The sequence below is a fragment of the Pinus tabuliformis genome, chromosome 8, assembly GCF_031772625.1.
Source record: "Pinus tabuliformis cultivar Carrire ecotype Pingquan chromosome 8, CPIR1, whole genome shotgun sequence".
NCBI lineage: Eukaryota > Viridiplantae > Streptophyta > Pinopsida > Pinales > Pinaceae > Pinus > Pinus tabuliformis.
Genome location: NC_142294.1, coordinates 844,421,378 through 844,434,404, shown reverse-complemented (window position 1 = coordinate 844,434,404; position 13,027 = coordinate 844,421,378). Strand labels below are relative to the sequence as shown.

Sequence of the window (13,027 nt, the reverse complement as noted above, 5' to 3'; positions counted from 1 at the left end):
TGTCACTAAACTAGGTAGAGGGCTTGGAGATTAAAAGGTCTTGTCATTTCGCATTTTCCAAAAGTGCACCTCCACTGCCTACGTTTGTTGATTTGATTGGGTCACGTGAGTGCAAAGTGCCCATGCTACCTTTTGAGGGCATCAAGAAAGAACCTAGGGCATTACCAACTCGTTCAAAAGTGGAATCATGCCAAAATTACATGAAAGGCTCGAATTCACTGAGTGTCCATTTCCTTAAATTTTTCTGGTTTCTCCAATCTCACAGATATGCTAAGTCTTTCGACCTACGTTATGTTGGAGCCTCTCTAGTGTCGAACTTGGAAAGAACAACCCCACTTTGGTGTTTTTTTGGGGAAAGAAATTCTTCCTCCTCCATAGATAGTAGACTTCACAATCTATTGTACTAATGATGAATCTTCTTCTAATGATAGCATATTTTCATCAATACTTTTTGGATCTAGATCTGTTACCAATTTTTTATCTCTTGCAAGGAGGGTTTATTTTGTGGAATTTCCTCAGCTATTACTATTGTCTTTATTCCCTTCAATGGTTCTATCTTTGCTTCCAGGAATGGTTTTTTTGGGGGAGGTCAATCCTTTCCCTTCCCATCCTAGTCTGGTTGCCTTGGTTTATTGTTTTGTTGTTTTACTAGGCCTCTTTTCCTTTTTTGTTGTTTTCATTGTTCTTCTTCCTCCCCTTGTTTTTGTTTTTCCTCCTATTTATTTTTGCAACTTCTTCCTCTTGGATATGGGACCAACTGTCCAATTTGAGATCCAGAACCACTTCCACGCAAATCTTGGCACAAGAGGAAAAGCCCCTCTTGTGGCTCGGCACAATCATTATACTTGCCAATACTTTTGAAATTGGTATCATTCCAAAAATGTAATGGAAATAAGGAGAGTTTCACCCATATTAGGATTGCAAATGGAACATAGAATTTTGGGTCAAAATATAGACTCCACTGATCTAGATATAACCCCCTTGAGCCCCCATGAAAGCCCACTTCTAAAGATCTCTATTTTGTTTCTGAAGTTAAAAACCCTTTTATGCAAAAGGTTGAAAAGACAAAACATTTGATAATGAGTTTTATATGTTTTTCCACCCACAACCTCACAGAACACAAGGAGGACCAAATCCCCATGAACTGGCCGACTAAGCCATGCTCGACTAGTTGTAGAGCTCAAGTTCTTGATTGAGGTGCAAATACTTCCACATTTGGGATTTCTTCCAATTTCTTAATGAAACGAGAAAGATTTCCCTTTTAAAGCCTCAACCCATTTGCAACCAACGAGTTAAAAGCATCTATATTGGGAGCAGGCGGAGGAGACAAATACACAAATCCCCTCGAAAACATCAACGCATGAAAAATCCTTAAAGCCAAAGAAAGGGCCTACAAATCTTATCCATACTAGAACAAATACCTTATCCATAAGGGATTTTGAATGCTTAGTTTCATTTGTATGAGAGATGTTGTAACTAGCATGGATGTTTGATTACAATGTTTTTTCATTTTGTATTTGTGGGATGTTGTTTCCTTCTTGTAAGATCATGTCCACAATGTTTACTTTAATTTCTGCGTTCTAGCACAGATACTTTTGATAACATACTAGAATATAAACCATTGCATGTTTATACCAATTGATATTTTGGATGCTAAAATAACTAATTTGTGTATCTAGCATTTCGGTCGATAACATTCAATAATTAAAAAACCATTGCCTCATGGGTTATTGTTTGCAAAATGATGTTTTAAAAATATTCCAAAATGATTTAATATCCCACTTCCAATGTTGAAGAACTGGTCACAAAATTCTAGTTTGAATATCTTAACATCACATTTAACACTGATTAATGTGAGAACCAGTTAATAACGCAAAGGGAAAATATCTTAAAAAGGACAAATCATCTATCTTGACCAGTGAGAAATTACAATAATTCATTTTATAAAATTGCAGATCCCTTGTCAATTAGGTCTAGTTTGGGCCCTTGAGAAGAATGTTAAACCCTCTTCAATTTACACAAGTGACACATTTGCAAAACTAGACCCTTGGACACTTTGTTGACAATGTCTTAATCTACTTTACTTTGGGAACCCAGCAACTATGCCCGAGATGTGTATTTTATCACGTTATAACTAAAATTGCTTAATAAAGAAAGACAATTTATTGTTAAAGATATGGCACTGCTTTTTTAGAAAGTATATGAAAAGATTGTGGACATTGGAGAAAAAATCCATTGCATCTTTATACTAAATTGAAAGAAAGTAAAACCATGTTTGCTTTGTCTTCTAAGACCGTGTCCACAATGCTTAACTTTAATATGATGCACATAAGTGCATGATGTAATGGTCGGGGTGGTCAGTTTACATGCCCCCGGCCAGTATCGAGTCCTGCCGTGCTAGCTGCGCTACAGCGTATGTACAGAATGTATTTGACAATATATAGCTTCTTCAGCAAGGCCCCACAAAAATCATTGCATCTTACACTAAAATGCAATAAACACAATTATGATGTTTTGCTTTTATGGGTTGTTCGGTTGATAGCATATACCAGAATAAAAAAATCATTGCATCTTACACTAAAAACACACTTCAATATTGAATAATTTTGGTCACAAAATTCTACTTCGATTATCTTTTTAAAATTTAACACTTCATTTTTAAAATTGACCAATCATCCTCTATAACACGGGTGAGAAATATCAATAATTCATTTTATAAAATTGCAAATCTCTTGACCTCTTCAACAATTTTCACAAGTGACCCTTTGAATTCTTGGACCCTTCCATTGACAAAGTCTTGGGTTCCTTAAAAAAAAAAAGCCATTCATTGACCCTTCATTGACCATTGCTATTATTAAAATATGAAATCAAGATTTAAGAAGAAAATCAAGCCCAACCTACTTCCTCCCCTTGAAAAAATGAAAGCCCAAACTACTTCCTCCCCTTAACACTTCTTGATACAATAACACTAGTTGTTGTCGCAACTAACTCTAGATATGCAATAAGACTTATTAATAATAAGGCTTATCATTTTTTCACAATGTAACCTAGGACAAGTTATTTGCAAAACTGAAAAAGTGGAATTCAACCAAAAAAAATCAAAACCCAACCTACTTCCTCCCCTTCAAGAGCATCACTTCTTGATGTAACATCATATCATAGAAGAAAACATGCAACCATCAAAAGATTAAAATTCTATTATGTTCTATAGGAGTAGTGGAAAACTTATAGGATGTTCAACAATTCAAGCTATGTTCTATAGAAATAATTGCAAACCTATAGAATGTGTCGCACAACTAACTCTAGATATACAATAAGGCCTTTTCGCTAAAATATTTAATGTAAAAAGTAATTATTGGTTTTTAGGCAGGTTTGTTTGAAATGGCACAGTAATGGGACTTTACAAATTTTCACATTTCTTTGCATTGCATTCCAACAGTATACATTTCATCAATGGAATTACTACACCGATCGGATTTGAATAACATGCCCCTGGGATCGCATTTCAACTTCACATTTCAGTGATGGGATTTAAATAACATCTTGGGGGATTACTCTAAAAGCACATTCAGCAATGAAATTTCCACGGTTGATATATCCCTAAGACTGGCTTTTTGTCTGATGGGGTGACTGCAATGACATCCCCTGCGATGGGATTATGTTTGCAACAATAGATTTTACCAGTGGGGTTAGAACAGCAGCTCACAAAGGGACTTTCTTGGCGATATTACTAAATTTTATTATTGGTAAAAAATTATTTGTTAATATCCGAGAAAAGTGGGGTCCACTGATCTCCAATAATTGACATGAAAAACAACAATTACATTTTTAAACACAGGTTGCCAATAATATTAAATAATTGTCAAGCACAACTTGCCAATCTTGTCCAACACACCATAACAAAATAGAATCATATATAATTATAAAAAACAGCCACAATCATTCATCAGATAATATGTTCTTGACTAACAAGTCATGAGAACAGAAGTTGCCAATCATCTGTCAACATGCCAACATATGCCACCATCAATCATCGGATATGTTCTTGACCTAACAGTTTAAATATCTTTCCTTCGTGTTAAATTACTCAAGTGAATACAGCCCGAGCACCCTCTAACCTGAGGAATTGCATATGATTCTTTTACAGGATTTCTCGACATTTTCCAGATGTATTGGCAATAGTATGAATAGTATGATTTTCTAGACACCATCTTATACAAGAAAAAAATGTAGAACTAGCACCTAGCACAATTTGATTGCACCAAATGCAAAGAATCTTAGGCTTGAAAATGGTATGAATTGAAATTATTGACCAGTTATTCCACCCGCTTCCTTGTACTGCTTCTGCACCGCCTTTTTAAATTCTACACATCGTTATACACAGTTATCAGAGCATTATACTAAACTTCTAAATGGCATGTCAAAAGCAAGAACTAAGTAATTCACAATCATTAACAATACTTTATTTTTCAGACGCAGGTTAAAATGCTACCTTCCTGATTGTTCCATATTGCTGCCGCATGGCTATTAAGAGGAGATTCATTATTTGGTTCTACACAAAACAGTTGGATTAGTTTGAAGATCATAACAGGGAAATCGAAAAATTACAGGTTCGATCAAGCCAAATTATCCATTTACTTCTATTTACCTCCCAAAAGACTCTGAATAGACAGCAGAACAGTTCGAACCTCATATGCAGAGGACCATTTATCCTGCGAGCAATTAAAAGATAACATCACAGCACCAAGGATAAGATTGCTAACAAGGTGTCAAAACTCAAAACTAGCCACCAAGACAAAAGACGAGAAGTAAACAAACCTACCTGAAGAATGTCCAAGCATATGTTTCCAAACTTGTCAACATTAGGATGGAAGCAAGGTGTCTCAAATTTCACTAGAGGAGGCTTGAAGGGATAATCCTTTGGAAAACGCAAAGAAAGCTTATATGTCAGACCTTCATAAACAGTATCTTTTCCACCATTTATGGTGCCAACCCAAGAGAAAATGTTATCTGCCTCTGGGAAAGCTGAAATTCCAGGATCACCACTCATCTGATGATTGAACAAGAATTAGATGAAAACATGTCTTCTGGGCAAAATAAAAGCATCATGACATAGCAGCATAACATGGCAATTAAAATGCATGCTTCATTTATATTAAAATTATAAGACAACATTAAATAAAACCTGCATAAACAGGGTACTAGTGGTTCATTGCTCCCATAAACGTCATAATAAATAAGTGTGGGATAGTCGAAACAAATCATTGTTGAATGTATTCAGGACTATCCAGGACAAAGGAGCTAAGGAAGTATGATCATGAGATAAGATTGAATATGCCCCAGAAGCTCCATTGAGGCTGCTAAAATTCAGGAAGTGCACTCATGAGATAAGCCTGAATCTGCTCCAAATTTTGCTTGCCTCCTTCTAAAAGGGCACTAGCCTTTATTAAAGCCCAAGAGCAGGCAGCTAAGGATGTGCAGCACAATAAGATTGAAACTACACCAAATTTTGCTTGGGAACTGTTTCTGAAAGGGAGCTGGTCTCTGCTACTAGTATCACACTGGTTTCCCCTTCAATTTCTATTTCCAGCTCACATTCTATTTCAGCAGAAAGTCATAAGAAAGGAGGGAAACACCCTCCATGGGGATTTCTTTTGACGTCTGCTCAACTAAGACTATGCTTAAAAATATGCTGTTTAAAAATATTATCTACACTTTACAAATCATGGACCCCTGAAAGAGGGCCATTATACCATAGGAACAGCCATGGAACCACACCACTTAGTCCAGCCAAACTGCTTCCATTTTATTTCACCAGGCAGGAGTAAGAAAAAGAAACCCCCATCATCTAGACTACAATCAACTAAGAATGTAATAATAAGTTGCAGCTAAACTAAGTTCCATGACTGCATTGGCATGCTAACATAGCAAAAATACAACCATCCATCCAGAACATCAAATGAAAACACTAAGAATAAGAAAAGAGTCCCCACATTTGCTCAGAGCACAGCAATTACTTTAAGTGTTAGACTCTGATGTTTAGTGCTCCATAAACTCTTAGAGGAACCTGCCGAACCAGAACTCTGTTATAGAAATTGCTACGAACCAAATAGCAGCAATTCTGGAGATTGGGCATCCTTATAGAAACTGTATATTCTTCACTAGGGCAAAGATAAATATGAGGCTATAGCTAAAGCAGAAAGAGAAATGAATTCTGGGCCAGGTCAAGAGGACTTGACATAGAAGAGCTTTACAGTGTTCTTTATAAAAGATCTCTTGACGTAAAATATAATCTTTCGAGCAAAAATGCTTTATTTCAAGACATGTTTGGCAAGGTTAAGACAACAGCTGGGTATCCATTCCTCGCAAAGAAGAAAACTCAATAGGAGAGGCTGAGGCTATTGTTGCTGTTAAAAGGCATAAAAATAAATGAATTTAGGACCACGGTGAAGAGTGCTGAACACAGACAGATTTCTGGTGTTCTTTGTAAACTACCTTTTGAGAAAAAATGTTTTACCTCAAGACATGTTTAGCAATGGATTCTAAAAGCTGTGGAGAGAGGAATTGGCTGATAGATCTTGCATAGTTCTAGATTCGCACGTTCAGAATTTGGTGGTAGAATTATTTTTCCCGCAACTGATTCAAACAAGACTTGGAGAAGTAATGTCATTACAAATTCGATATATTCAAAACAGAGAAAGTTAAGTCAATGAAATGGTGTCTATGAACCCATTTAGAAAATAATGCCCATTATCATATAGATACAATAACTTGGTGTCTTGTCATCAGATAATGCATTACAGATGCTTCTTAGAACCAAATCAAACCTTCCCTAAAATCTGATTTTAAAATTCTTGTTGACACACAAGAGCTTTGCAGTGTTCTTTGTAAAGGATCTCTCGATGGAAAATAACACCTTTTGAGCAAAAAATAAAGCTCACTAGGAGTGGCCGAGGCTATTGTTGCTGTTAGAAGGTAGAAAAGGAAATGAATTGAAGGCCATGGTGAAGAGGTCTCAACACAGACGGCTTTCCAGTGTTCTTTGTAAAGATCTCTTGATGTAAGATAACACCATCTGAGAATTTTTTTTACCTAAAGACATGTTTAGCAATGGATTCTAAAATCTCTGGAGATAGTGATTGGTTAGTAGATTTTGCTGCTACTTAAGAGTTTACATAGTTCTAGATTAGCACATTCGGAATTTGGTGGTGGAATTATTTTGCCCAACTTATTCAAACAAGACTGGGAGAAGTAATGTCATTACAAATCCGGTTCATAGAATTAAAGTGTCTAAAAGCTGCTCCATTTTTCACTAGGGGACCAAGCTCTTTCAGAACCCAGTATATTAAAATCAGGCCTTCCCTATACTCTATTCATATTTTAGAGGTGAGTTTATTTTGCCCATAACTGATTCAAAACAGAGACTATGCAATGGTGTCTATAAAACCCCATTTAGAAAATAATGTCCATTATCCGATAGATACAATAACTTGGTGTCTTGTCATCAGATAATGCATTACAAATGATTCTTCTTCGTACCAAATCAAGCTTCCCCTAAAATCTGATTTTAATCAACTTGTTAAATCTGGTTATATCCACACACAAGAAGAAGACCCCCATACCCTATATCATTCTCCACCATTTCAAACAAAAATGGGAATAACTGGATAATCACAAACAAAAATAAGCATGATAAGAGTTGGAAAAGTACCATCAATGCCATCAGCTCGGACTGCAACCTGTACAAGTAAAAAATATGAGAGACATTAAAATCCCTACAACGGCATTATTTTCGGCAATCCAAGCTTCAGAAATAGAAATCTTAAAACAAAAATTCCTAAAATATATTGACCCAACACACGAAAAAAGCGTTATCCCCCTGAAACTAACCCTGCATCCTCTGATAAGAAGATAAACCCTATCCTCTATTATGCAAATTCATTTTACTTACCACTGACTAGCATTTATGACCTTTCACCAAAAACCAAAACCCACCGCAACAAAAGAGGCTAAGCCTTAAGACCCCCACCGAAACAAAACCCACTGGCTCTAAAAAATAAAGAGGAACTTGCAATCCCTTACGATGCTGTTATGAGCACTGACCACTAAAAACCCTATCTAACATTTTCTGAAACCTATGCTACCATTTTGGCTTAGGCAACAAACCCAAGAATAAAGAAAAACCCCCACCTTCGAGATACAGCACGGCTATCCATAGTTTTCGATACAGATTGAGTCTGCTTAGTATTTGACATTATAGGCGTGTTGGTCTGGTTCCCTGGGGCGCCCCTGACCTCCATGAGTTCCACAGATCAGAGAAATATAAAATTAAACTCCAATGGCAAAGCAAGAGCACCAACGAAAACGAATTGCCGAGAGATCTGCGGACGAAAATGAATTGCAGAGAGATCTGCAGATGAAAATGAATTGCAGAGAGATCTGTAGAGAAGAAGAGAGCGAAACGTCTTAATCAACGCGCGGTCCCAGGGCCTTGCTCCAAAGAAAGCAAGTAGCAGGCAAGCAGATGATGAAAAAGGAGTATTTCTATGCATCTAATGTTGTAACAAATGTATTTGTAAGGACAGCGGACATGAAGGAAAATTTAAAAGTAATTGAGGAATGGGTTTGAGTCCGCAATATGAACGTTAGATTCAAACGGTCAGGATCTGTGGCGGATTAACGGGTAGAAAAATCCAAGCAAACCCACTTTTTGAAACTAATTTAATTATTACAGAGTAGATTTAATAATTAGATCCATTAGTATTGCATTGTTGGGCCCTTCTTGGTGGGGACAACTTACAAAAGAAAAATATGTGTGCCTTAGAGTCAAATCTTGTTGAGTCAAACTTTGGTGGGTACAGATTGGTGGTTGAGGGTGATAGATTATTGTAGATTATGTTAATTTAATGAAAGATTATGATACTAATTATATATGTGTGGGGATAAAATAATTAATGAAAAGAAATTTTAAAAAATTACTCTAATAAAATATGGAAAGTTGAATAATATAATGGTATATAAATAAAATATATAAGTGATTTGAATTTGTATGTTGAATAATATAATGGTATATAAATAAAATATATAAGTGATTTGGATTTGTATTTTAATATGTACATTAGTTATAAATATTATAAATTTTTAAGATTTAAATTGTTTTGAAGTTGAGAACTCTTTCAAGGTAATTTATATTTAAAAAATTAAGTATATTTATAAATTGATGGCTCACTTGAAATTATTTAATATGTATAATTTTATTTTAATTATGTGTTTTTAATTTATTTTGTATTAATTTGATAATTATTTATATATGCATATATAAATAGAGGTTGGTTGGTTTAGTGAAAACATGGAGTTTATATAATTTTTATTCAGATTTATTTTAAGAAATGATTTTAATGTATGTGGTTATATATATGTGTTTGTTATTTTAATGTTAGTAGTGGTTTCTTGGCTTGGTTAAAATATGGAGCTAATATAGTCTTCATTTTAAGGGTCTAGTTTTATATGCTTATAAATAAATATTTGTTATTATGAAATAATAGTAATTTTTTGGGTTGGTGAAAACATGGAGTTAATATAGCTTCCTCGAAGGTTTAAGTTCTACCAAGTCACATTAATGTGTGCATCTTTTGTTATGAATATGTGTTTGTTTTTATGATAAATTTTTTTTACCATGGTGAAGTGGTAACTCAATGGAGAAACCTGAGTGAGGCCAAAGATCAAACCTAGCCATTATAACACCAAGAGTATATCCAACAGCCCATAAGAGTATATCCATTATCATGATATTAATAGTGGTTCTTTACACGATCCTAGTGATAATATCTCATTACTGGGTAGCTCATTCTTCCATCCAATAGATGGGTTAGCCCCAGCCTAGGCTCTGCCTAGTTACCAAAAAAAAATAGTGATTTGATGGGTTGGTGAACACATGGAGTTAATATAACATCCACCATGGTTCAAGTTCTACCAAGTGATGTTAAAGATTATGGTCATGCTTATAAATATGTCTTTCTCATTGTGATGTTAATAGTGGGTTTGTAGAAACATGGAGTTAATATAGTCTCCACCACGGTTCAATTTCTACCAAGTAATGTGTGTGCTCATGCATTTTATTTCCATGTAACAAAAACACTTCACCCTTGAGCCCGTAAGCAAGGGTAACATATTATTTAGTGCTCAAGATTGTATAACAACAAGGCTTGGAGTCTATCATTTTATCCTTTCTCTATTTGACATGTCTTTGGGGAGGTTAATGAACTTGCGGACACCCTCTCCAAGGAAGGCGTTAGACTAGCATATAGGACATGGTTGATTTATGAATTTCAAAATGACTACTTCTTCGAGTTTTATCACTAACCTTTCATTGTAGAGACACAGGTAGTCTAATCACATAGTTTTTCTGCTTCTTTACAGTTACTACAGTATTGACACATAATAGCTACATTAATATGCTCTTACATGCTCCATTACTGATACATCTATATTGACATCCTCTACAGTTTGTAGTTATACACTATATGTATTCAACAAGACTTTGTCTAGACAATACTATGTGCACATTTTAATGGCTAAATGCCACTTTTTCAGCAAAATGTAATTTTATCTATTATCTGAAATAAAATTACGCTTTTTTTTAGGAAAAAAAACAACAAGGCTCGAAGTCATGGAAATAATATGTTGAATATGAGCTCAACATGTCACTTGCAAGAATTGAACCTAGGTGGGGAAGATAACAATTCCTACTAACCACCTGAGATATACACAAGTAATACTTTTGCTCGTGCTTATAAATATGTGTTTGTCATTATGATAATGATTTGATGAGTTGGTAAAACATGGAGTTAATATACCCTCCACCAAGGTTCAAGTTCTACCAAAGTGACATTAATGCTTGTGCTCATGCTTATCAATATGTTTTTTTCATTGTGATACTAATAGTGGTTTGTTGGATTGGTAAAAGCATGGAGTTGATATAGCCTCCACCAAGATTCAAGTTCTACCAAGTGATGTTAATGTTTGTGCTCATGCTTATAAATAAGTATTTGTCATTATGATATTATAATGGTTTGTTGGGTTGGTGAAAACATGGAGTTAATATAGCCTCAACCAAGGTTTAAGTTATACCAAGTGACTTCAATGCTTGTGCTCATGCTTATAAATACATGTTTGTCATTATGATATGAGAAATCTAGTTAAACTATATATGGCATGTCTTTACATGCCAATTGTTAATAGAATAATGGAGGAAGGCATTCACATAATAATAGTTTGTGATTTGATCTCTTTACCTAAATATCTTACTCATCCTCAATTGTGATTATGCCATGTTCCTTAATTTTGACAACAAATCATTATATCAAGACAAAGAAACCATATCCCTGCTACTAAGTGTCTACGGTATGGAGGAAGATATTTAGCTTTTAGACTATTTCGAAGACACCTCACCAAAAGATTAATTTTTTTCTAATTACCCTAGTATCACTATGTTGGTGGAAGTGCTCTTTAGGGCATTGGAGAGTAAGGAGAAATCAAGTGAGATTAAAGATTGGGATCTTAGTCATAAATATGTGTTTTCCATTGTGATATTAATAGTGGTTTGATGGGTTGGTGAACGCATGGAGTTAATATATCCTCCACCAAGGTTCAAGTTCTACCAAGTGAAATTAACAATTGTGCTCATGCTCATAAATATGTCATTCTGATTGTGGTACTAACAGTGGTTTGTCAGGTTGGTGAAAACATGGAGTTAATATTGTCTCCACCAACGTTCAAGTTCTACCAAGTGATAGTAATGCTTTTGTTCATGCTTTTTTTTTCCCATATAATAAAGCACCTCACCATCGAGCCCATAGGCAAGGGTAACATATTATTTAGTGCTCAAGGGCATACAACAATAAGGCTCCAAATCATCACAGTTCAATATGAGTTCAATGATGTGACCTGTTAGAACTGGACCTAGGTGGGGAAGATAACAATTCCTCCCAACCACCCAAGATAAACCCAATTAACACTTGTGCTCATGCTTATAAATATGTGTTTGTCATTATGATATTAATAGTAGTTTTATGGATTGGTGAAAACATGGAGTTAATATAGCCTCAACCAAGGATCAAGTTCTACCAAGTGACTTCAATGCTTGTGCTCATGCTTATAAATATATGTTTGTCATTATGATATGAGATAACTAGTTAAACTATATACGGCATGCTTTTACATACCAAATGCTAATAGAATAAATGGAGGAAGCCATTCACATAAATAATAGCCTGTGATTTGATTTATTTACCTAAATATCTTATCCTCAATCGTGATTATGTCATGTTCCTTAATTTTGACAACAATCATTGTATCGAGACAAAGATCACATATCACTACCATTGAGTATCTAAGGGATGGAGGAAGATATTTAGCTCTTGGAATATCCAAATGATGAAACTTTTGCTAATTACTCTACTATTACTATGTTGGTGGAAAGGCTCTTTAGCGCCTTGGGGGGGTAAGGGGGAAAATATATTGTTAAACACAAACTTAGGGTAAATGGTTCAAATGACAACCAAGTGGGAATTATTTTGGTTCTAGTGTGTGATGAATATTTATAGGTTTGTTGTTAGGTTCAAATCATCCTTTGGAGGATGGTCATTGTATTTCATTGGAGGGTGACGATAGTTCTATTATTTGGAGAGTAAAAATCTAGCTCTAAGATATTGGAAGGAGTAAATCCTAAACCTTTCAAACACTCTCTATGCTCAAAGTTTTTGTTTCTTGAGTTGAATGATGTAAGGAATAGGGCTTCAGAGGTGGGAGATGGCATTGTAGGTGGGAAATTGGAAGTATAGCATTTGCAAGGAAATACAAAGGTGAAGGATGTGAAGGGTAAGAATAAACAGAAGGTGGAAAAGAGTCAGGGGTTTCCTTGGTGGTTGGTGAAGATGTGGGTGTAAACTAGATACTTGATTTGGAAAGGGAGACTTTTGTAGGGAAATTCGTGGGGCGAAGGGTGATTTTGGAATAACTTAGAAGC

The 13,027-nt window shown here is 35.2% G+C and overlaps 1 protein-coding gene across 1 annotated transcript; it reads right to left on the bottom strand.

The window, feature by feature from the left end:
* Positions 1-3,897: 3,897 nt before the first annotated feature.
* On the bottom strand, positions 3,898-8,562 carry LOC149238218 (uncharacterized). The gene is made up of 6 exons (XM_089372949.1): positions 8,191-8,562; positions 7,712-7,739; positions 4,823-5,050; positions 4,649-4,712; positions 4,493-4,552; positions 3,898-4,364 (listed from the first exon to the last, which is right to left on the bottom strand). Exons 1-6 carry the CDS (start codon positions 8,298-8,300, stop codon positions 4,306-4,308), a joined length of 549 nt encoding a protein of 182 aa, XP_089229075.1. The 5' UTR covers positions 8,301-8,562; the 3' UTR covers positions 3,898-4,305.
* Between the last annotated feature and the right edge of the window lie 4,465 nt (positions 8,563-13,027).

Coding starts and splice junctions, on each gene's coding strand:
- LOC149238218 (XM_089372949.1), bottom strand. CDS start 8,300: ATGGAGGTCAGGGGCGCCCCAGGGAACCAGACCAACACGCCTATAATG. Junction 7,740..8,190: donor AGCCGTGCTGTATCTCGAAG/GTGGGGGTTTTT, acceptor TTACTTGTACAG/GTTGCAGTCCGAGCTGATGG. Junction 4,553..4,648: donor TATTCAGAGTCTTTTGGGAG/GTAAATAGAAGT, acceptor TGTTTTGTGTAG/AACCAAATAATGAATCTCCT.